The sequence below is a fragment of the Myxocyprinus asiaticus genome, chromosome 8 (assembly GCF_019703515.2).
Source record: "Myxocyprinus asiaticus isolate MX2 ecotype Aquarium Trade chromosome 8, UBuf_Myxa_2, whole genome shotgun sequence".
In the NCBI taxonomy this organism is placed as follows: domain Eukaryota; kingdom Metazoa; phylum Chordata; class Actinopteri; order Cypriniformes; family Catostomidae; genus Myxocyprinus; species Myxocyprinus asiaticus.
Genome location: NC_059351.1, coordinates 51,979,956 through 52,006,006, shown reverse-complemented (window position 1 = coordinate 52,006,006; position 26,051 = coordinate 51,979,956). Strand labels below are relative to the sequence as shown.

Sequence of the window (26,051 nt, the reverse complement as noted above, 5' to 3'; positions counted from 1 at the left end):
TTTTGCCAGTTTATTTGCCATGTTTACTTTCCACATGGTTTCTTTCAATAATCAAAGTTTCGTGTACAGTGCACTTTAAAAATACAGTATTTCAAGGGCTTCGTTACTGTCGCTCCGCACATCTGTCCGTCTCTTTCTATCTGACCAATGAGGTGAGGCGGTGGGCGGGATCAGCTTGGAGGCGGAGTCAGTGTCGATGGCCACGGAAAGCGCAGCTGCATGAACGATCTCTCGTTGAACCTGCACTCTCGCTCCGTGTTTTTCGGCCGCGGTATCCCACCGGAAGGACACCGCTCCTGCGAGCGCCGCTCACGGAACACCCCCGAGGGCAGGAGGCGAGAGAGAGGACTGCGGGGCCGCGGAGGAGCGGCGGAGAGTCAGGCAGGCCAGGAAAGGACGCCCGAGTCCGGTTTGATGCTGGCGGCCCATCAGTTCAAAAGGGACCGCTGTTTATCCTAGAGACGATCGGACGTACCAACGTCCTCTGTTTTCACGTTCAAAGCCGATCGGAGAGCGCCTTTCTCCCGAACGCACCGTAAAAGCCGCGACAGACACGGCAGCATCCTTCCGTACCTGCGGCTCTCCAGCGCCTGACAGGCCCAGAGTCATGGGCAACACGCCGGCCGCCAAACGGGGCAACGAGATGGAAAGCGGTGGGTGTTTGTCTTTTTCAGTCATCATCATCATCATCATCATCATCATTATAATAATCGATAAGGGCGATCGGCATCATAAAAAGCTCGTCAAGCTTCGAGAACATCGTCGTGCATGTGCGAGTCTTCAGCAGAGATGCTGATGCTGTCATGGCGATCACAGCCTCTAACAGTGTGTTGTTTCAGGGTTATTTGTGTGTTTATTAGATAGCAGGAGGGCCGTAACAAGGTAATCAAGGCCCCCCCCCCCTGACTGTATCTTGCTCTGGCCCCCTTTCCTATTAAAAAATACAGTTTAGAATTTGTTGTGGGGCCCCGTGGACCTTTGGGCCCCTACAATAGTTACCACCTTTCACCCCACTAGCTTACGGCCCCTGTATGTTACTGAGCTTTTCACACTTGAAATTGTTAACCCAGGGTCAATTTTAGCCCTGGGTTATCTTGTGTTTTTTGTTTTCACATTGTTGATAGTACTTCAAAGGAATATTCCATGATTAATACAAGTTAAGCACAATCGACAGCCTTTGTGGCACAATTAGGGCTGTCTCGATTATGAAATTTGGCTGATGATTAATTGTCAAACAAATAATTGCGATTATGACGATTAATTGTCTCGTTAAGGGCTTTCACGATTAGTTGACATAAAATTGTCTTTTTTTTTTAAAGGCGTGCTTTTTTCTGCATGTGTGCTTCATACACCTTAAGAAGTCATTTTTACATATTTAATGAAGTATATAAATCAAATAATAAAATAGGGATAAACTATGATTTACTTTTAAGGCTTTAAAAACGTATGAATGACATGAAAATAATGTTTTAAATATCAAAATATTTCTAAATACTTAAAATATGTCTCTGTTTTTAACTTTAGTTTTGGTCAATTTTAAATTTACACTTGATTTTTGAACTCATACATTTGATTTTTATATATATATATATATATATATATATATATATATATATATATATATATATATATTATTTTATTTATAGAATATTTGTATTATATTATGCAATAGTCAAAAATTTATTTCCTAATTTCTTCACTTTCACAATTTATTTTAATGCTCTGATTAAACAGACGAGCCCTTATTTTATCATGTAGCAAAACCTTTGAGATTTCATTTAATCAGCATCTCCTCTGTGTCACTGTGTGTCATTTACACAGCGTGCATGAACCAAGAACATTTGCCGTTACATGATCGTATTAAGTGAAGCCTGAGCGCTCTGCGATCACTATCAAAATGTATACTTGTTCGCTTATATTTTCGCGGGAGTTTGCCCCGAGCCTCTGCTGACAGCAGCTCTTCAGGACAGGAGCTGGTTGAAACACAAACTCGCCCTTCATGGCATTTATACAGTATATTCACTTTAAATTCCCTTATTCGGGCAATAAAATGTGATTGGAATTTGAATGGCCAATAATCGCAGTTAGATCAAATAATCGCGGTTAGATCAAATAATCGCGGTTTATATCTTGGATCAGATAATCATGGTTAGATCAAATAATCACGGTTTAGATCAAATAATTGCGGTTTAGATCAAATAATCATGGTTAGATCAAATAATCACGGTTATATCACGGTTATATCAAATAATCACAGTTATATCAAATAATCGAGGTTAAATCTTGGATTAAATAATCATGTTTAGATCAAATAATCGCCGTTTAGATCAAATGATCACGGTTAGATCAAATGATCGCGGTTAGATCAAATGATCACGGTTAGATCAAATGATCGCGGTTAGATCAAATAATTGCGGTTAGATCAAATAATCATGGTTAGATCAGATAATCATGGTTAGATTGCGGTTAGATCAGATAATCACGGTTGGATCAAATAATCGTGTTGGATCAAATAATTATGGTTAGATCAAATAATCATGGTTAAACAATCGCGGTTAGATCAAATAATCGCAGTTAGATCAAATAATCGCGGTTAGATCAAATAATCGCGGTTAGATCAAATAATCGCATTGGATCAAATAATCACAGCTAGATTGCGGTTAGATCAAATAATCGCAGTTGAATCAAATAATCGCAGTTAGATCAAATAATCGCAGTTAGATCAAATAATCATGGTTAGATCAAATAATCACGGTTAGATCAAATAATTGCAGTTAGATCGCGGTTAGATCAAATAATCGCGGTTGGATCAAATAATCACGGTTAGATCAAATAATAGCGTTGGATCAAATAATCGCGGTTGGATCAAATAATCACGGTTAGATCACGGTTAGATCAAATAATCGCGGTTAGATCAAATAATCATGGTTAGATCAAATAATCACGGATAGATCGCGGTTAGATCAAATAATTGGTTAGATTTAGATCAAATAATCGCGGTTAGATCACGGTTAGATCAAATAATCGCGGTTGGATCAAATAATCATGGTTGGATTAAATAATCGCAGTTAGACCAAATAATCATGGTTAAATCAGATAATCACTGTTAGATCGCGGTTAGATCAAATAATCACGGTTAGATCAAATAATCACGGATAGATCGCGGTTAGATCAAATAATTGCAGTTAGATCAAATAATCACGGGTAGATCGCGGTTAGATCAAATAATCACGGTTAGATCAAATAATCACAGTTAGATCAAATAATCGCGGTTGGATCAAATAATCATGGTTAGATCAAATAATCGCAGTTTAGATCAAATAATCATGATTAGATCAAATAATCACGGATAGATCGCGTTAGATCAAATAATCACGGTTAGATCAAATAATCGCGGTTGGATCAAATAATCATGGTTAGATCAAATAATCGTGGTTATATCAAATAATCACGGTTAGATCAAATAATCGCGGTTGGATCAAATAATCATGGTTAGATCAAATAATCGCGGTTATATCAAATAATCGCAGTTATATCAAATAATTGCGGTTAAATCTTGGATTAAATAATCATGTTTAGTCAAATAATCGTGGTTTAGATCAGATGATCACGGTTAGATCAAATGATCACGGTTAGATTGCGGTTAGATCAAATAATCGCGGTTAGATCAAATAATTGCGGTTTAGTTGAAATAATCATGGTTAGATCAAATAATCACGGTTAGATTGCGGTTAGATCAAATAATCACGGTTAGATCAAATAATCACGTTGGATCAAATAATCACGTTGGATCAAATAATCGCGGTTGGATCAAATAATCACGGTTGGATCAAATAATCGTGTTGGATCAAATAATTATGGTTAGATCAAATAATCACGGTTAAACAATCGCGGTTAGATCAAATAATCGCGGTTAGATCAAATAATCGCATTGGATCAAATAATCACGGTTAGATCAAATAATCACGGTTAGATCAAATAATCGCATTGGATCAAATAATCACGGTTAGATCAAATAATCACGGTTAGACCAAATAATCGCAGTTAGATCAAATAATCGCGGTTGGATCAAATTATCATGGATAGATCGCGGTTAGATCAAATAATCGCGGTTGGATCAAATAATCACAGTTAGATCAAATAATCGTGTTGGATCAAATAATCACAGTTAGATCAAATAATCGCGTTGGATCAAATAATCACGGTTGGATCAAATAATCACGGATAGATCGCGGTTAGATCAAATAATTGGTTAGATTTAGATCAAATAATCGTGGTTAGATCACGGTTAGATCAAATAATCATGGTTAGATCAAATAATCACGGTTAGACCAAATAATCGCAGTTAGATCAAATAATCGCAGTTAGATCAAATAATCGCGGTTGGATAAAATAATCATGGTTAGATCAAATAATCACGGTTAGATCAAATAATCGCGGTTAGATCGCGGTTGGATCAAATAATCACGGTTAGATCAAATAATCGCATTGGATCAAATAATCGCGGTTGGATCAAATTATCATGGATAGATCGCGGTTAGATCAAATAATCGCGGTTGGATCAAATAATCACAGTTAGATCAAATAATCGCGTTGGATCAAATAATCACAGTTAGATCAAATAATCGCGTTGGATCAAATAATCACGGTTGGATCAAATAATCACGGATAGATCGCGGTTAGATCAAATAATTGGTTAGATTTAGATCAAATAATCGCGGTTAGATCACGGTTAGATCAAATAATCACGGTTAGATCAAATAATCGCGGTTGGATCAAATAATCATGGTTGGATTAAATAATCGCAGTTAGATCAAATAATCATGGTTAAATCAGATAATCACTGTTAGATTGCGGTTAGATCAAATAATCGCGGTTAGATCAAATAATCATGATTAGATCAAATAATCACGGATAGATTGCGGTTAGATCAAATAATCGCAGTTAGATCAAATAATCGCGGTTGGATCAAATAATCATGGTTGGATTAAATCGCAGTTAGATCAAATAATCATGGTTAAATCAGATAATCACTGTTAGATCGCGGTTAGATCAAATAATCACGGTTAGATCAAATAATCACGGTTAGATCAAATAATCGTGGTTAGATCAAATAATCATGATTAGATCAAATAATCACGGATAGATTGCGGTTAGATCAAGTAATCGCAGTTAGATCAAATAATCACGGTTAGATCAAATAATCGCGGTTGGATCAAATAATCACGGTTAGATCAAATAATTGCGGTTTAGATCAAATAATCACGGTTAGATCAAATAATCACGGTTATATCACGGTTATATCAAATAATCGCAGTTATATCAAATAATCACGGTTAAATCTTGGATTAAATAATCATGTTTAGATCAAATAATCGCGGTTTAGATCAGATGATCACGGTTAGATCAAATGATCACGTTAGATCGCGGTTAGATCAAATAATCGCGGTTAGATCGCGGTTGGATCAAATAATCACGGTTAGATCAAATAATCATGGTTAGATCAGATAATCACGGTTAGATTGCGGTTAGATCAAATAATCGCGGTTGGATCAAATAATCGCGTTGGATCAAATAATCACGGTTAGATCGCGGTTAGATCAAATAATCGCAGTTGAATCAAATAATTGCAGTTAGATCAAATAATCACGGTTAGATCAAATAATCGCGGTTGGATCGCGGTTAGATCAAATTATCGCGGTTGGATCAAATAATCACGGTTAGATCAAATAATTGCGTTGGATCAAATAATTGCGGTTGGATCAAATAATCACGGTTAGATCGCGGTTAGATCAAATAATCATGGTTAGATCAAATAATCACGGATAGATCGCGGTTAGATCAAATAATTGCGGTTAGATCAAATAATCACGGTTAGATCACGGTTAGATCAAATAATCACGGTTAAATCAGATAATCACTGTTAGATCCCGGTTAGATTAAATAATCACGGTTGGATCAAATAATCACAGTTAGATCAAATAATCACGGTTAGATCAAATAATCACGGTTAAATCAGATAATCACTGTTAGATCGCGGTTAGATTAAATAATCACGGTTGGATCAAATAATCACAGTTAGATCATATAATCACGATTAGATCAAATAATCGCGGTTGGATCAAATAATCGCGGTTGGATCATATAATCACGATTAGATCAAATAATCACAGTTAGATCAAATAATTGCGGTTAGATCAAATAATCACGGTTAGATCACGGTTAGATCAAATAATCACGGTTAAATCAGATAATCACTGTTAGATCGCGGTTAGATTAAATAATCACGGTTGGATCAAATAATCACGATTAGATCAAATAATCACGGTTAGATCATATAATCACGATTAGATCAAATAATCGCGGTTGGATCAAATAATCACAGTTAGATCAAATAATCACAGTTAGATCAAATAATCACGGTTAGATCATATAATCACGATTAGATCAAATAATCGCGGTTGGATCAAATAATCACAGTTAGATCAAATAATCACAGTTAGATCAAATAATCACGGTTAGATCAAATAATCACGATTAGATCAAATAATCGCGATTAGATCAAATAATCACGATTAGATCAAATAATCGCGGTTGGATCAAATAATCACAGTTAGATCAAATAATCACGGTTAGATCATATAATCACGATTAGATCAAATAATCACGGTTAGATCATATAATCACGATTAGATCAAATAATCGCGGTTGGATCAAATAATCACAGTTAGATCAAATAATCACGGTTGGATCAAATAATCACAGTTAGATCAAATAATCACGGTTAGATCATATAATCATGATTAGATCAAATAATCGCGGTTGGATCAAATATTCACAGTTAGATCAAATAATCACGGTTAGATCAAATAATCGCAATCAGACGGTTATTTAATAATCGTGCCAGGCTTAGCCACAAGACATAAACAATATGCATGTTAACATGATTTTAGAGGGATAAAATCACTTATTGTTTGTAGTTTGTATATCCAATTATACCATTTTGTTGCCATGACGAGATAACGCCATAGAACCTGTTTTCCCATAAAAAATTACGAAAATTACAGCTCGTTTTAACAGAAGAATTAATGTAAGTGCTTTTATAATATTATAAGCTTCACATTTCTGCTGTTAAACCCTCCAAACATTGGCCCCGTTGACTTCCATTGTACACTACAAAAGATTTACTTTATTACATGATACTTAAACATTTTATTAAAATAGTACACATTTCGAACTTTCCTTATTTTATACATGTTTAGTCATGAACCACATGACTGACCTCCACAGAGAAGCTCAATGTATGCGATGTGGTTTAACGGTGTAAATAAACTTGCAAACAGTGAAACCATGAAAGCTCATTAATTATTCAAGCCTGTCAATCACCTATATACATACATATATATATATATACTGTATATGGGGTACAACAGGGCTAAACACTAAATAGCATCAAACACTACCACAGTACTTTCCTAAACACGTGTTTGTCACTATGAACTGCACAAGTTCCTCTTCCATGAGTTCAGCGCGTGTTGTGTCTGAAGGCTGATTTTGAGGCAATTTGATCTAATATTTGATATTTTTAAAATGGTTGTAAATGTATGTTGCTGATGAATATCCTGGTAATCACCTTTATTTTGAGACAAAATGCTTATTTGTCATTTTCAATTTTGTTCAAGGTGATCATTTCAAAAAATGTTAAATACCTGTCCAATAAATGTAAGGATAGGATTTTGGGGTAAAAAGTCCCCCTGTTGTAGGGGCTAAAAGCCCCTATTAAAGACATTGTTCTTCTGAAGTGCAGGGAATAGATTTGCAATGAAAAATGTTCAAAGTGGGCTCACATTGACTCATCCAATAATAATTTAGTCATAATTAGTTTGTTTATACAGTACTTGAGATGTAAAAAATGCCAGATGTGATTGAAATGAACAAGAAATGATGCACCCTTTTCTGAAGTGGTAGTTTTGAATAAACATTATCTTAATTTGTAACTTAAAGCATCTTGCTGTCTCAAAATTATTTGCATAAGTAGACAAATTGTGCCCTATAACTATTGCCCCGGTATCTGCACTTTATCAATATAACCTCCCTGGGGGCCTTTTACTCCAAGTGTGGGGTAAAAGGCCCCCTCGCCGCATTTTTTTCTTCTTCTTTTTTTTTTTTTTTTTACATGAGTTGTATTCAAAACAACTTCTGTTGTTATTTATTGTCACACAAACTATGTTCCTCCATCAATATTCAATAAAAATAAATGTATTTCTTGAATCTTGATTGGTACACTTTGTGACCGAAAAAAAAGCAAATTTTCCTAAAGGTGTGCCTTCAGCCCCATTGTACCCTGTATATAATTTATAAATATTTAATTATAAATATTTAATCATTCTAAGTTTAATTATTGTTATTTGATGTGCTTCCTCAGCTAATATTTATATATGCGATTAATGGCGATTAATTCGATGAATGAATCGGCATACCATGTAATTAATTCGATTAAAAAATTTAATCGGGTGTTAGCCCTAATATTTACTTCACAGTGTGACTCATTGTGACATTGTGCTTTTTTAAAGAAAAGGAGAGAAAAGTTGAAAATATTTTTTTTTTTTTTTTTTTTTGTGGTAATCAACATTATGCCACAAATGCTGTCGACTAAATTTAACTTTTGAACCTGTAATATTCCTTTAACCTGGGTTTGTAATAAAGTAACCCTGGTTAGTGCTAGACCAATATATCAAATGATATTTGGCCATTTTGAAATGATTGTATCTGCCGATTAGTCTCACAGAGCCAGACCTTTGACTAAACACATTGCACCTTATACTGGCCAAGAACCGCCTACTTGGGATAGGAAGAGATCGTTTGACTGACATGTAAAGTGACCAACCATAGTTGGTTTTTATGTGCTGTTCAGGGGCATAGGGATGGGCACAAGTACTCGAGTACCCGAGTACTTGGAAGTGATAGCAATGATCGATCATGAAAACGATGATCGAAAATGAAAATGCTTGACGTGACTTTTCACTGAATTCAAAATTCAGTGACAACCTCCTGACAACTATACACAAACTTGTCAAAGAGGGGCCTTTTTATAATTTTGAGATTGATTACGTTGTGATTTTCAGCTGTACCTTGATTTTTAACAGAAACGTCTTGTAGCATATTAGTTAATAAAAGTGAAGGTTTATCATTGACTGTAAATCTCCCTCGGTGCCGACATGCGAAATCAGAGCTGAAGTTGTAAGTCCAACGTAAAGTGGCATTCCATTGCAGTTTTCCCAGCATGAAGGCTAAAATTCCAGGTTAAATTGGAGGAAGCATGAATCATCACAGCAACAAACTCCAACAGAGCGCAGCGTGACTTTCTGTCCGGGGCAGAGACGGCGCTCTACACTCCAGAGAAGTGCACACACACAAGGCGAAATCTTTCTTTCAAACATTGAGATGAAGCACAGCTGAATGTAACGCAGAGTCTTCAAACTATTTTCAACTTAACACTGTGTTTTAAAAGCGCAATTATTATGTCGTCACAGAAACCACAGTTTCTTATTACGGTAACCTGAAGGAAGAACAGAGAAGCACGTTCTGAGCATTGTTTCATTGAATTGACCAGTATGACATATATGTACATGTACTGTATTTGTACATGTCTATGTGCCCCCCCCACCCCCACACACACACACACACACACACACACACACTGAGTATTCGACGAGTACTTGAGTAATTACTTCGAGTACTCGAGTAGACAATATGGCCAAAATGCCCATCCCTTACAATATTAGACTGGCATTATTTTAAACTGCAGGTGCAGCAGAGTTTGCAAGCAGCTGTTCAGAAATCACTGGAATAACTGTGGAAAATGTTATAATCAAGTTTCGCAGGTGTCTCGAGACACACTTTTAAAAGTTGATGTGCTTTTTGCGGTGCTCCTTCGTGAGACGGCGGGAAAAAAACAGCTGGATGAAGCTCAATAATCGAATACGTCTGTAACAGTTCATGGAGGAGGCGGGAAACGGCTGAACCGTAAACATAAAGTTTTAATGAGAAATTCAACTTAAAACAAACGTAAACAAACGCAGACACGGATGCAGAGTGGCCATGTGCGTCTCTCTCTCTCTCTCGAGCCAGTACCTCCAGCTCCCCTTTATCTCGCTCTCTCCCGCTGATCATCCGTGCTCCATCACGGCTCGGCCATGCCCTCCTCCTGGTCACAACGTCCGTCTAGTGCACGTTTGAATAGAAAAACAATGGTAAAAGAGTGCAAACGGACACAAAAACGTTTCTGTGTGAACTCCCCCTTGCACTGCGTGACACTGAGTGAGACACAACTACCGAAGGCCACCTAAGTCATCGTCATTGCTTGGCGCACATCTTAAATTCGAATGTTTTGTTTTTGCATTCAAATGTGCATTTGTTTTTTTTTATCTTAAATTCGACATATTTCAATTTCAAATTTTAATTTGACAGCCTCAGTAAGAACAAAAAAACACCATGATGACATCAGTCTATTGAGCATTTCGCACTTGAACTTGTTTACCCGTGGCTTTAGCATAATCCTTGGTTGTCTTGTTCCACGTTTCAGTTCATACTCGTCATATTTTACCCTGGGTTAGTAATTAAGTTGCTAGCTTTCAAGATTGCAGCCTGTACATGTGTTAACCCAGGGTTAATGTTTTTATTTGCAAATGTACAAGGTTAATAATGTTGATTGGACAAATAATATGACAAATGTCATGTTTAAAAGTGACTGTAATGTTTCATCGATGTTTGTCTGTCTCTCCCCACAGTCAAAGAGTTCCTGGCCTTCGCCAAAGAAGATTTCCTCAGGAAATGGGAGAGTCCTGCACAGGTGAGTGGATTGGAGGAGATTGTACGGCATTACCGTACATAGGTTGGTGGGTCTGTAACGGTATTGTTATGTAATTATTAGCGCAATTATCACTATTACTATTGCCCAAACTTAGGGTTAGTCATTTGAACAAATCCCTAACCAATGGATTAAACGTCGGCTTATAACTCCATCACCATTCATGCTACAGACATGATTGGTATCTGAAATCATGCGAATTGTTGAAATGTACTTTCTTTCTTTTTTTATTATCCCCTTTTCTCCCCAATTTGGAATACCCAATTCCCACTACTTAGCAGGTTCTCGTGGTGGCGCGGTTACTCATCTCAATCCGGGTGGCGGAGAACAAGTCTCAGTTGCCTCCGCTTCTGGGACCATCAATCCGCGCCTCTTATCATGTGACTCGTTGTGCATGAAACCGCAGAGACTCACAGCATGTGAAGACTCATGCTACTTTCTGCGATCCACGCACAACTCACCACACGCCCCACTGAGAGCGAGAACCCCTAATCGTGACCACGAGGAGGTTACCCCATGTGACTCTACCCTCCCTAGCAACTGGGCCAATTTGGTTGCTTAGGAGACCTGGCTTGAAATGTACTGTCTAAACAATCTGACTTATGCTTTTTTTGCCTGGTGGACAATTACACTTTCAAAAAATCCCATAGACTTACATTGAAGAAGCCATATCTAGAGATCCAGAGTATCATAGAGACTTTACTCCATCCAGGACACTCTAGAAACCACATAGAATTGTGCTGAAAACTACTCGTATACCTTAACAACCGAATAACAATGCCATAGCAACTTCCCACAAGATCCTAGCATTGTGTCTGCGAGTTTTGTTTTCAGAAAATGTCGAAATGTAGTTGTAATTTAGTTTGTGCTCCTCAGAACACAGCATGTCTGGAGGACTTTGACCGGTTGAAAACTCTGGGCACGGGGTCGTTTGGTCGGGTGATGTTGGCCAGACACAGAGAGACCGGACAGCATTACGCCATGAAGATACTTAACAAACAGAAGGTAGGCGGAGCTAATGTCAGTGTCGGTCAATGAGACTGAACGGATACGGTTTACCTAAAACTTCATCGAGATGTTATTTTGGATAAATCTGTTGAAAACATATCCAGGTCACATTTCACCACTTAAACAAAAGAAAAAAAGATATATACTAAATTGTTAAATATTTTATATATTTTTATATATATATATAGATATAATAAATCTATATTTTAATGGTCATTTTTTTAGGGCCATTAATCATTTTTACTTTGTGACATTATTTTCATAATCTTTAATTCTAATCCAAAATTCTTATGTATCTATACATTTTACTTGGCAACTCTCATTGTAACACAATATTTTATTACTGTATAAAATGACTGTAATATAATTATTTTTATAATATTAATCAGCATAAAAGTAGTACAACAAATTCAACCAACGAAAATAAACAATTCACTATTAAATAATGTATAATTTATTTTTTTCCGCATTATAGTAAAGAGATTGTCAATGATGTGAATGTTTTTGTCCATATCTATTCAGTTATTAAAAAATACATCACAAATACAATTTACTTGAATACACATGTTTTTTTCTCTTTGGCTTAAAGTCGCAAATGTCTATATGGTGTAAAAAAAATAAAAAAAAATCTGATAAAACCTTGAAATTCTTGAAAAAATAAATGTTTGCATGAGAAGTGCAGAATAATCTTTTAGTATTTTTTATAAAAAAATAAATTAAAAAAATGCAGTGAAAAATTATATTTTAAAATATGATCAATATTATGTGGCGTAACCATTTTGAATAAAAAACAAAACAAACGAGAGGACACTTTAGACCCTCAAGAATGTTTTATTTAGTCATATTATTAAATATCAATATTTCCACACTTTTATTAAAAGGCATATTTTGTTCAGGTCATATGGTATAACCCTGAGAAAACTTGTTGATATTTATGACTTAAAAAAAATTATATTTGTAAACATTCTCCTTTTTTTTAATTTTTTTTTTATTAATGACCAAGTTGCGAATTTTACATTTATGTCATTAAAGTCGTTAAATAATTGTTTTTTTAGAAAATGCTGTAAATGTTTTTCAAAACATTATGAAACCAAAGACAATATTTAAATGTTTTGTTTTTATCTAGATTTTTAAAAGATTTCTCTTTTTTTTTAATCAGTTTGGACAAGCTGTCCATTTTGTCCATTACATGAGAATGTATTTTTTTTTTTTTTTTTTTTTTTGCTTTGCTTTGATTTGATTCAGGGGTGAAATATGACCTAAACAGGTTCCTGCCAGGTTTCATGAGGTTCACTCTTTTATTGTTTCTCTCTCAGGTTGTGAAGCTGAAGCAGATCGAACACACTTTAAATGAGAAGCGGATACTGCAGGCCGTCAGCTTCCCTTTCTTAGTGCGGTTAGAGTACTCCTTCAAGGTACATTGAGTTTCAGCTGAACGTGAATAACTGGTTAATACACCGCATGTAATTAACCCTTAAATGCACGAGAATTTTCCCAAACACTCTTACATATTCAGGTCTTTAGAGACCAGGCACTTCTATCAAAAATGGATCTCCAAAAATCCCAGGTAGTGTAAAATGTTCTAAATATGTTCAAGACAATTAGAAGATAATAAAATAAATATATTTTGATGTTTTTTTGTTTCACAAATCAAAGAGATAATGCAACAAATTAGGACAAATCTAGAACAGGATTCATAATTTTCACACTGAAATTTCACGAGACTTACTATAGTTTACTTCCATGTTGTTTCTTCATCAGCTAGCAATGTCATATGTAAATGTAGTCAATTACCGAAACATCCGTGCCACCTTGTGTAAGAAATTGCATGTATAATATGTATGTGTTCATTCATATAAAATACAGATAATTCACCATTGTTGATCATTCATTGTTGCACAGAAAGTCAACGTGATATAGTGTTTATTTGTATGAATATAGTACTCTTAAATAGATATGAATTAATCATAAAAAAAATACATAAAGAAAAACTACACTCTTACATACCTGGGGTGTCTAATGACCTTAAACACTTTCGGTTCGTAAACCATTATACTTTTTTTTTTTTTTTACAGTATTTATAAGAGTTGAGGAATGCTATAGAGGTGTGGACACAGCTCAAAAAAACTGATGAGGTACAGGGGGTGGAATGAGGTCCCAGGTCTCTAAAGACCCGAGGTTTGTGTTTAAGGGTTAACGTGTGTGTGTGTGTGTGTGTGTTTTAGGATAACACTAATCTGTACATGGTGATGCAGTACGTTCAGGGAGGGGAGATGTTTTCACACCTGCGCAGAATCGGCAGGTTCAGGTAAACGTATTTACATTCTAGATATACAAATAGATTTACTGTAATAGTTCCTGAAGGACAATTCAGTGCAGAACAGCAGCAACGTCAAACATAAAGTGCACAAATACAAACAAGAGTGTGTTTTTTAAATGAGTGTTTCTTGGAAATCAACAGCAACAAGCTGACATAAATGTGTCTTTTCTCTTTGTTTCTCTCTCTGTGTCCTCTTGGCTTTTTCTTCTGTAGTGAACCCCATGCGCGGTTTTACGCTTCACAAATAGTTTTGACATTCGAATATCTGCATGCTCTTGACCTGATCTACAGAGACCTTAAACCAGAGAACCTTCTCATCGATCAGCTGGGCTATATCCAGGTAACAATCTGAATTTTACACGTAAAAGAGGTACAGCAAGCCAACATGCTAAATGACGATTTTCTGCACAAATCTGATTTGTCTTTCTGTGAAGTTGTTCATATAAACTTTTATAAGTGACCCATGTCAGAACTAGGGATGGGACGATATATCAAATTTCAATATATTGCGAACCAAAAAAATGACTAACCATTACGAGGCAAAACTCAGTCCATGCGATCATAAATGAAATGACCTGTCAAACATCATAATCTCTCTATCGCTTGATTTTACCACTACTGCGCTTTTTCCTACACTGTTTACAGGGTTAGCACAAGGTTCCTGAAGTGCTTAAAGTGCCTGAATTTAGCTCTTAAAAATTCAAGTACTGGAATACCTGGAAAATCGCCTTGTTTTGTTGAAAAGTGCTTGACATTAAAATGTACCGTTTCCTCCGTGTAATGTGTATCCATCAAAGATGAGATACACGCTCTCCACTTTCATTGAATAATGTGTCCTTTAATATCCTTGTGTGTCCTTTACTGTCAGATAAAAAAGTAAAAACAAATATTAATTTTAATCACAAATACCACGGATGGACTAAAAACTCTCGTTAATGAATGAACCTTTGAGATGCACTGCAAACTCTTAAAGTGACAGTACCAGTATAGTGCTTGTTATACAAATGAATGTAAACTCAATGTTATTACTTGTAAATCGTACACATTATTTCAAACATTGACATATAATAATTATATATACAATTTCAAGAAATAATATTAATTGATAGAATGTAGAATTTTTGTATTTTTTAAAAAGTTTAAATGTGATTATAATAATCAAGACAAACAAATGATTAAAAAAATCAAACATTTTCACATACATTTTCAGGGCAGATTCAGTTCTATGTAGTCCACTATTTTTGAAGGCTTATTTGTTTGTGATCTTTTCTAATGGTGAAAGGTACATGAGAAACTCTATTATTTAAACTTTGAGCATTTAAAATGTGCATTAAAAAACTTTATTTTGAATAAAAAATTATAATGTGCATTTTGCGCAAGCATTTATCGAACCGAATCGTGAGATAACCATATCGTCCCATCCCTAGTCAGAACTCGCCTGCATGCGTAAAAAAAACGTACATATTAACATTACGATTTTATATTTGAGACCTAATGTACAATGATTTTAAACATATTTTTGCACCTTTCTGTGTAATATTTCATATTCCTTAGAGATGCGAGCATTTACATTACTGGTGTATTTTATTTTAATTTATTCATTGTATTTTAAGTGATTTTAGGAAGCCACGGATTATAAAAATCTTGATTTTTACGCATATTTTGTTTTAGGATTAGATATTTAGTTTAGTTATTGATGTTTTGTTTGAAAACTTTTATGACTTTAGCAAACTGTGACAATCAATATGCAATTTTTCCCCCCACCAAAACTGTTGTTACTACTGTCTGTGTCATTTATTACCGTATAAAATTGTTTTGTTTAAAATTGTATTATTTAACTGCTTTAAACAAACGGCTATGCTGGGTCTCTGAGAGATGTAGTGCAATTCATAACTAATTTTATGATTTAAGTTGAATCAAGCACACAGTTGTGATGCATAGTAGCTCAAATGTTAGACAATGGCGCTAGCAACGCCAAGATCAAGGGTCGATTCCCAGGGAACACACAAACTCATCAAATGTATACATTGAATGCACTGCAATTCGCATTGGATAAAAACATCTACCAAATGCATTAAAAAAAAGTTCAAGATTAGAATTAAAAATGTCAGATGTAGATTGGGGGTTGGGGGTCAGGTCAGATTTGGGCTACATTCAACTGGTGTATTTGCAAAAGGGAACCTGTAATGTAAATGATCTGTGTTAGCTTCATATATGTGCTATTAATCACATACTGTGTGTTATCTTGCCTGTACTGTCCCCTCGTGTCTTTTTCAATTGCAACATCAAAGAAACGTTTGTTATATCTATACAAACATGCTTATATACATCACTGCGCCGTCTGTGCCACCTTTGTTTCAGGTGACAGATTTTGGTTTTGCGAAGCGGGTCAAGGGTCGCACGTGGACATTGTGTGGCACGCCTGAGTATCTGGCCCCAGAGATTATCCTCAGCAAGGTGAGCCACGCCGTCCCAGTTTCTCTGAATTTTCCACTTTTTGTTACAAAGGAACATATTTTCTGATATGCTCACTCTTTTATAGGGTTATAATAAGGCTGTGGACTGGTGGGCTCTGGGTGTATTGATGTACGAGATGGCTGCTGGTTACCCTCCGTTTTTCGCCGATCAACCCATTCAGATCTACGAAAAGATTGTCTCAGGAAAGGTAAGCTCACTAAGACCACTTAAATTGGGCCAAAACTACCTATTGAGTTCCACCAACTCAGTTTAGAAAGTCTTTTTGAGTTCTGTTAAATTAAGTGTTCTCCTGTTTTGATTGTCACTGAGAGGTGCAACAATGCCTAGTAACGCATTGTAACGCTTAAGACGGTAAGGAGGAAGCTGGGACTGGCTTGACAAACACATAGACATTTAATGACACGTTTCAGTGTATAAAGAAACAAAAACACGCACTGCTTTTCAGCCAGCTGCGTTAAATCATAAAGACATTCAGACACACAGACAAGCTTCGTACATATCTCTCCCATCTGCCGCTGTCTCTTCTCCTTAAATACTCCTGCCTCCCCTCGCTGGAACGCGAGGTCGGTGTGGTGTGCAGGTGGAAGTCATTCGCCACTTATCTTCCCGGCCTCGCTTTGTCCAGATACCGCTCGGCTCCGCCCTGCTCACCACATACCCCCATTGCCGAACTCAGGTCAGGGATTTCTCCAGCCTGTGAACCTCCCCCCCCATTTCTAGGGAGGGAGCATCGACGGGTCACACTGGTCTCTGGATCCGACCTGTGCATGCCTGGGAGGGGGAACGGGGCGAAAGAGAGGAGAAAGGGAAGAGGGTGCGGGAATAACAAAAGGGAGAGAAAAAGCAGAGAGAGAGGAGAGAGAGACGGGCTCGCCGGCCCCAGACACGCCATCAGCTGGCCCTCAGCTCGCTGTTGTGCTTCCGTCTGTGATGCCGGGCGATGGCACTGGACCCCTCAGCCTTCCCTTCTGGTTGCCGGTTGATGCAGTGGTCCAGCGCCACCGGATCGAGCACTCACTCGGCGTCGCGATCCTCAGTCAGCGGCGAGGACTGCTTGGACGGCGCATCCTTCCTCCTTCCCGGGTTTCGGCACCAGTGTAACGCTTAAGATGGTAAGGAGGATGCTGGGACCGGCTTGACAAACACATAGACATTTAATGACACGTTTCAGTGTATAAAGAAACAAAAACACGCACTGCTTTTCAGCCAGCTACGTCAAATCATAAAGACATTCAGACACGCGGACAAGCTTTGTACATCTCTCTCCCGTCTGCCGCTGTCTCTTCTCCTTAAACACTCCCGCCTCCTCTCACTTGAACGCAAGACCGGTGTGGCACGCAGTTGGAAGTAATTTGCCACTTATCTTCCCGGCCTCGCTCTGCCCAGACGCCGCTCGGCTCTGCCCTGCTCACCACACGCAGGTTGAGTTTTCATCCAAACACTGACTGACATCAGCACTCGACATCAACACAACGGACACACAAATCAATTTAGGACAAAATAAAAAAAGCATGTTACAAAAACTGACAACATTTACAGATACAGATAATTCATGGCACGGTACACCATGGTGATAGCAGTATATGGGTGATTCTTCAACTTCGGGCAATTTCATGTCCCAGTGTTTGATTTTTATAACAACTAGCAAATTTCTTTGACTGTTTTCATCTTGTCCCAGACCCAGACTTTGAATATTAACTATAATAATCTCAACAAAGAGTGAAATAAACATAAAATATTTAAATGTTTTCTATCAATTTTTAATAAATGACAACATTTCCACCACATCAAACGATTTTGCCCCTAATAAAGTTTATTCAAAAGCGAGTGTACTTGTTAAACAAGTGGATAAAAGTGTCAGTGAAGAGCATGTTTGAGATGAAATATGAGACACCTATTTTAGCCTGACACAATCCTAAATTTTGTTCAAAGCACCAAACCTTTCCAATCTCATTTAATTCTAATGTCAACCATCCCTAAATCCAAAGTAAACCCACTCAAAACACCCAGGATAAATTATACACAATGCAAAGTCATTTCAACTCCAACCAGCCTCCCATCTTGTAAATTACACTTATTAACTGTTTATCATTCTTACCAACCAACACAAATCTCTGTCTTGGATACACCAACATATTACAGGTCTAAAGTACGAATTAAAGGGTGGATTTGTCTGTGTTAAAAGTAGCACTTTAAAGTAAAATACAGCTGTCATTTCTGTCTTTCAACAGGTACGATTCCCGTCTCACTTCAGTTCTGACTTGAAGGACCTGTTGAGAAACCTGCTGCAGGTGGACCTGACCAAGCGTTATGGCAACCTTAAAAATGGAGTTAATGACATCAAAGGACACAAGTGGTTCTCCACTACTGACTGGATAGCCATTTACCAGCGGAGGGTGAGAAACACATTTCCATTCCTCACTTTAAGTAATCTCAATCACTCTGTGTCACTCAAACTCATTTACTTTTCTTCAGTTCATATTGACCATAGTTAGGGTCGACAATGAGTGGTAAATGTTTACTGAACAGTAAAACGACAGTAAACTCCTCCTTGCAGTGCTTTGTTTACGTTGACGCTTCAGCGTTGTCTTTGTCATCAGTGTTACTCCGTGTCCCAACCAAGCGCGATATGACAAGTCATTTTTCAATCCACATGGAAGGCGAAAATGCTGTGCAACCCAACAGTCACAGCCAATCTTCAAAATTCTTGGCCAAAACCAACAATTCTGGACACAGTGGGCTGAAAACCAACACTCTATATATTTGCACTCACTGAGCACTTTATTAGGAACACTATGGTCCTAATAAAGTGCCTGACGTGGTCTTCTGCTGTTGTAGCCCATCCACCTCAAGTTTCAATGTGTTGTGCATGCTGAGATGCTATTCTGCACAACACAACTGTACAGAGTGGTTATCTGAGTTACCGTAGACTTTGTCAGTTCAAACCAGTCTGGCCATTCTCTGTTGACCTCTCTCATCAAGAAGGCATTTCCATCCACAGAACTGCCACTCACTGGAAGTGTTTTTGTTTTTGGCACCAATGGGAGTAAATCCTAGAGACTGTTGTGCATGAAAATCCCAGGAGATCAGCAGTTACAGAAATACTCAAACCAGCCCATCTGGCACAAACAATCATCTATACGAATATCTAATCAGCCAGTGTGGCAGCAGTGCAGTCCATAAAATCATGCAGATACGGGTCAGGAGCTTCAGTTAATGTTCACATCAACCATCAGAATGGGGAATAAATGTGATCTCAGTGATTTGGACCGTGGCATGATTGTTGGTGAAAAAACACCCAGTGAGCGGCAGTTCTGCAGATGGAAACACCTTGTTGATGAGAGAGATCAACAGAGAATGGCCAGACTGGTTCGAACTGACAAAGTCTACGGTAACTGAGATAACCGCTCTGGACAATTGTGCTGAGAAGAATATCATCTCTGAATGTTATTCTGAGATGCGGGTTGGCGCTGTTTTGGGGGTACGAGGTGGATCTACACAATATTAGGCAGGTGGTTTTAATGTTGTGGCTGATCGGTGTATACAGTATATTTAAAGTGGTGCTGGACTTTTAATTATAAAGAAGCCTGAAATGCACATGGGACTCTTATTTTGAAATGTCTGCGCTCCCAGTTGTGAACACACTGATGGATGATTCGCTGAGAAAATGTCACTGATTCAAACTGCTAACCTGAGCTCCTGAGTTCACTTCACACCCTTAGTTCTTTTCGGGTGATTCATGAAAAAGACCCGGTTCAAAAGAGTCATTTGGTCACGACTCTCTCGTGCTTTCTGGGCTGTGAGGGGCTCGAAGCATACGCTGGAGGTGCTGAACACGCAGCACCAGCGGAGGCTTGAGCCCTGATAGGTCCAGGGGGAGGGGGGTTCTAAGAAGGGTAGTCTCTGATCCAATGCTTACAGTAGATGGCGGTAATGCACTATTTAAGCTTGCGAACCACCATTAAAATAGAAAGAACAAGATTCTCTGGTGCTGGGTTTGTTTTTGTGTGCGGTGCAGCAGAGAAGGACCTGACTGCAGCCTGCAGAATGAGGCGGTGCTACATAAGGGGTGGAGCTTCACTTGTCGGCCCGCCCATAACATAGTCTCTTTGGCTCATTCATCTTTCATAGACATACATGATAGGAGATGTGGTCGTCGTTGCTGGTGTGTTACCATTGTTTGAGAGATATTGAATAGTTGAGCCAAACCATTTCATTATAGTTCTTGTACGTGATATGCAATCCTAAATTCCATGGATTTTATCCTACGTTAAAAGTGAAGAACAAATCGGGATTTATAAAGGCTGAAACTGATGTGAAAAAGTTCTTAAACAAATTTTGTATTTGGTGCTCATGCACCGGTACATCAGGACAGTATTAACAGTTTTAGCCTGTATGCCTCATGCAGTATTCCTTATTTTCCGCTGTAACGGACTATTTATTGACTGGCGTTGGTTTCTGTGTGCTTGTCAATTAGAAAGTAATTTTTAGGCCGACGAGATAATGGAGGACACATTGTTTACAATCCTTCAGAGAAATTAATGTGAATCAATATAGAATACGAGTGAAAGCACCACAACTCTCAAAAACAGTTTTCATCAGTTTATCAGCCTCTTGTTTGCTATTGTTGATGGTATAAATTAAAATGACAAAATTCCTAAAATGGAGAGTAATCAATAGATCAACCAGATATAAACGGTGTGCATGAAGCAAACATGGTCAATGAAAGAATCTATTATTAACTCGAGCCAATGAGAGTACGTTATGGGCAGGGCAACACGTGTAACATGTGCCCCATTCTGCAAGCTGCAGCCAAGGATACTTGGTGCAGCAAGCTCTTCAGAAACCAAACAGGTGAAAAGTGGTGCGAGACACACTGGTGCACGCTCTAACGATGTATTCAATAACTCAAAAGATAATATCTGACGAACCCGCATATGAACGCACACAACCTGACTGTCGCCAATGGCGACTAGATTTTAAATTATTGTCGCAATCAAGTATTTTTGGTCGCGTTTGCGACCATTTTAGTCGCAGTCTGGAACCCGGGTTACCGTAGAGTTTGAACCAGTCTGGCCATTCTCTGTTGACCTCTCTCATCAACAAGACGTTTCCATCCACAGAACTGCCGCTCACTGGATGTTTTTTGTTTTTGGCACCATTCGGAGTAAATTCTAGAGACTGTTGTGTGTGAAAATCCCAGGAGATCAGCAGTTACAGAAATACTCAAACCAGCCCATCTGGCACCAACAATCATGCCATGGTCCAAATCACTGAGATCACATTTGTTCCCCATTCTGATGGTTGATGTGAACATTAACTGAAGCTCCTGAACAATCATGCCACTGTCGAATTCAACACACATTACTACCATAACATTTAGGCTCAAACTATTTTTAAAATATTGCAATACTCTTTGTAAAAACTGATTTTTGGCTAATTAAAGCACATCCTTACCCTACAAAGTGCCAATAAAGTGCACTTTTCTTTTTTTTTGCTTCCAGATGAAAACCGAAAATGGCATTATGTGCCATTTTTGTGGCGCAGATCCAATGAGATTTCACTGGGAGGGGCTAATCAGTGTGACACCAAAAAATAGAAACCAAGCGACCGACAAAATGTCCTCTTGCCTTTCGTAGTCATGGCAAAAACTCAAATTGACATAGAAGAGATTTGTTTTCATTGCTTGATTTATCACACATGGTTGGGACACATTTTTTCCTGCTTTCTTGAGATTTTCATACTAAACACTTAAAGGAGTATTCAGTGTTCAATACAAGTTAAGCTCAATTGACAGCACTTGCGGTATAATATTGAAAATATTTTCGACTCATCACCCTCCTTTTATTGAATAAAAGCTAAAATCTGTGGCACAGGAAACAAGTGAGGCACTGTGAATGGGGACCACTTTTTCAACGTTAAAATACTGACTGTTTCCAATCTATAGCCACAAGACGTAAACAATATGTGTGTAAACATGATTATAGCGTGATAAAGTCACTTTAACGTTTTCTCTGTAAAGTTATAGCCAGTCGTACAACTTCGTTGCCATGACGACGTAATGTCACAAACCCTAAAACGACTGTAAAAATGACCATTTACATTTATACATTTGGCAGACGCTTTTATCCAAAGCGACTTACAGTGCCCTGATTACAGGGACAATCCCCCTGGAGCAACCTGGAGTTAAGTGCCTTGCTCAAGGACACAATGGTGGTGGCTGTGGGGATTGAACCAACAACCTTCCGCTTATCAGTTCAGTGCTTTAGTCCACTACACCACCACCACTTTTAAACAACTTTTAAACAACTTTACAGCTGAAATAATACACGTTTTAACAGAAGAATTAATGTAAGTGCTTTAATAACATTATAAGCTTCACATTTGACTTCCATTGTAAGTGTCTCACTGTAACCTCGATTTTTGAGTTGAAATTAATTTTGTGGTAATCAGTATTATGCCACAAATGCTGTCTATTGAACCCAGAATATTCCTTTAACGTTAAACGAACATAATAATAACGTGTATGTTATAACAGGTGGAGGCCCCATTTGTGCCGAAATGCAGAGGTCCCGGGGACACCAGCAACTTTGATGACTATGAGGAAGAGGAAATCCGTGTATCGTTCACGGAGAAGTGTGGAAAAGAATTTGCCGAGTTCTAGTTCAAGAGGTGACCGTAATAGAGAGAGTGAGAGAGAGAGAAACAGAAAAAGTGCATGAATCTTAAAACCGATCCTTCCTCCTGTACAAACAGAAACCAGCGGAAGAGTGCAGAGAAGACCTCCAGGGATAAACAGTGAGGCCTTTTTCATCTCCTCTATTTGAATCATGTTTGTCATTTTCTCTTCTTTTTTTTTTAAATCTCTGTTCATGTGATATTAATCATGATGGATTCGATAGGGTGTAGTTGTCGGCCTGTGGACTGGGATTGTTGCACAAAAAAAGAGAGACGGGGGTTAGTTATGATCCTGAACAGATACCACTAAGGTGCAAGTCACCACAAGTCTCGGCTAGGTCACCATAACAACCATACAGAAAAAAAGACAAAAAATGTGTATTCCTGTGTAATAACCGAAATATTTTTGGTCCTGTATACTGTCATGTGTTTCTTTATTCTTCAAAATGCACTGAAGGGATGACAAAGTGAAAATGGCAATGAAGAGAAGCCATGAGCACCACTCTTATTTTCTTCTTTCAGCTGTAGGTCCACCGCTCTCTCTGTAAAATATTCACTGATGAACTTTGAACTTTCACCGATGAAATGTGCCATGAAATCCTACAAGTGTCAATATTTTGACTCATCATCAGTTGTTTCATTGATTAGCTGGTGAGTACACAACCGACTGACAGCCTTTACTGTGCAGAAGAGGGAATTAATGTTTTTGTTTTGTTCGTTTAGTATTGTTACAACTACTGTATAATCGTTACGGTTCTCATTGGGTTACATTTATAATACCTGACAAAACCGCACACACTTTGTGCGTAATTCAGATGGACAAAGCCTTGCGGTTGACACCTTCCAGCGAGTCGCTGCATCGCTCTCTGTTTTTCGCCATTTCTTCCTCCTGTTTTCTTCCATTTGTGCATATTTTCACATAGGCAACGTCTTCTCTCTGAATGGGTGCAGTGCATCTGGCTCCTTTTTGGGTGAGAATTTGTCACACGCAGATCTTTAACTCTCTAGGCTACAAATATCTCCGAAGCTGGAGGTGAACTCAGTGGATTCCAGTGCTAACTTCTGAGGACATGGTTCAAGTTAATTGTGATATTTTGCACCACAAGAATCATTCCAATAAAGTATTACTATAAATACCAAACAGGTCTCATGTCCCTTTTATGTGCAGTAGTGGTCACATTTGCCTTCGCTCCTATTTGGAATACTGTCATACACGTCCAGAAGTGTGTAGTGGGACGTTGCACCATTTTCCCTGAAGAACATCAAAATGGTTAGGTATGTTGATATCTTGTCATGGTTATTAAGCATTATACAACTGTGCAGAGAAGTCATTGGATTAAATGGCTGTCATTTTAGATCCACCACCATGTTTAAATATTTTAAACATTACACTGTATTTTAGAGTGTTCATGTTACTGAGTGTGTACATAGGTAATTAGTGATTAATACTAATCAGCTATATGTATTTTTATTGGTATTACTATAGTAGTTATTAATAATAACATAACGTAATATGTGTAACACAAGCACTGTAAAATAGTGTTACCAAATGTTATAGGGTTCAATACAAGTTAAGCATTTGTGGAATAATGCTGATTACCACAAAAATTCATTTTGAAAATGGGTTAAGGTAAGGCACTTACAATGGAAACAGTGGCATAGCCAAGGGTGGGCCGGGGTGGGCTTGGGCCCCGGCCCAAATTAGACCCAGGCCCGCCCATAATATTAGGGATTATTCTTTGACTTCAAATATATATATATAAAACTGTTTAAAAAATGCATACATTCTGATTTCTGAAAGTGTGCGAGGACTGTTTGAATCTGCCGCTTCTCTGTTGTTAAGGGAAATTTGGTTAAAAAAACATTTGGCCCGTCCATTTTTATTGAGACCCACCCAAAAGTACTTTTCTGGCTATACCCATGAATGGAAGTGAATGGGGGCCAATCCATAAATATTAAAATACTAATTGTTTCAAAAGTGTAGCAACAAGACGTACACAATATGTGTGTTAACATGATTTTAGTGCGATAAAATCGCTTATAAACCTTTTGTGAGGAAAGTTGGCCATTTTTCAACTTTGTTACCATGATGATGTAACGCCATAAACCCTAAAACTACAATATAAAATCTTTACAGCTCAAAATAATTCACAGGTTTTAACAAAATAATCAATGCAAGTGCTTTTATAAAGTTATAAACTTCACATTTCTGAGTTTAAACCCTCCAAAAATTGGCCCCATCCACATCCATTGTAAGTGCCTCACTGTAACCTCCGTTTTTAAGAAAAGGAGGGACGCGTCAAACTTATTTTAATCAACATTATGCCACAAGTGTGGTCGATTAAGCTCGTATTGAGCCTAAAATATTTCTTCAGACATTGCATTTGTAAAATATGTTCCAGGAGTTTGTCCATGCTCAGAAGGTGCCGTCTTCATTCATGAGACTTTCCTTGTATCAAATAGTTTTTCAGAACACTGTCATTTCCTTAATGTTGCATATAAAATTACCCAGTGTGTGCAGATTATTCACATGATTTATAGTTGACACATTCTTCTGATTATTGGAAATCGCCCCCCTTGTTTATCGTAATTGCAGCAAAAATATATATTTTAGCCGATTTTTAAGATTTACACATTTGAATTTCTTAACAAAATTACATCGAATTGAATTGTGTAATTTTTTAAAAATGTTTTTAT

At 37.6% G+C, this 26,051-nt stretch overlaps 1 protein-coding gene across 2 annotated transcripts; it reads left to right on the top strand.

The window, feature by feature from the left end:
- Nucleotides 1-88: 88 nt before the first annotated feature.
- Nucleotides 89-24,489, top strand: prkacab (protein kinase, cAMP-dependent, catalytic, alpha, genome duplicate b). 2 transcript variants are annotated; one of them, XM_051704271.1, is made up of 11 exons: nt 89-653; nt 10,791-10,852; nt 11,747-11,875; nt 13,195-13,293; nt 14,104-14,186; nt 14,412-14,538; nt 16,560-16,655; nt 16,741-16,863; nt 18,908-19,072; nt 23,215-23,348; nt 23,433-24,489. In XM_051704271.1, exons 1-10 carry the CDS (start codon nt 608-610, stop codon nt 23,338-23,340), a joined length of 1,056 nt encoding a protein of 351 aa, XP_051560231.1. In that variant the 5' UTR covers nt 89-607; the 3' UTR covers nt 23,341-23,348; nt 23,433-24,489. The 2 variants fall into 2 exon arrangements, with proteins under 2 accessions (XP_051560231.1, XP_051560230.1); XM_051704270.1 differs by having other exon boundaries at nt 93-653; nt 23,215-24,489.
- Nucleotides 24,490-26,051: the final 1,562 nt, after the last annotated feature.

Coding starts and splice junctions, on each gene's coding strand:
- prkacab (XM_051704271.1), top strand. CDS start 608: ATGGGCAACACGCCGGCCGCCAAACGGGGCAACGAGATGGAAAGCG. Junction 13,294..14,103: donor GGTTAGAGTACTCCTTCAAG/GTACATTGAGTT, acceptor TGTGTGTTTTAG/GATAACACTAATCTGTACAT. Junction 19,073..23,214: donor TAGCCATTTACCAGCGGAGG/GTGAGAAACACA, acceptor ATGTTATAACAG/GTGGAGGCCCCATTTGTGCC.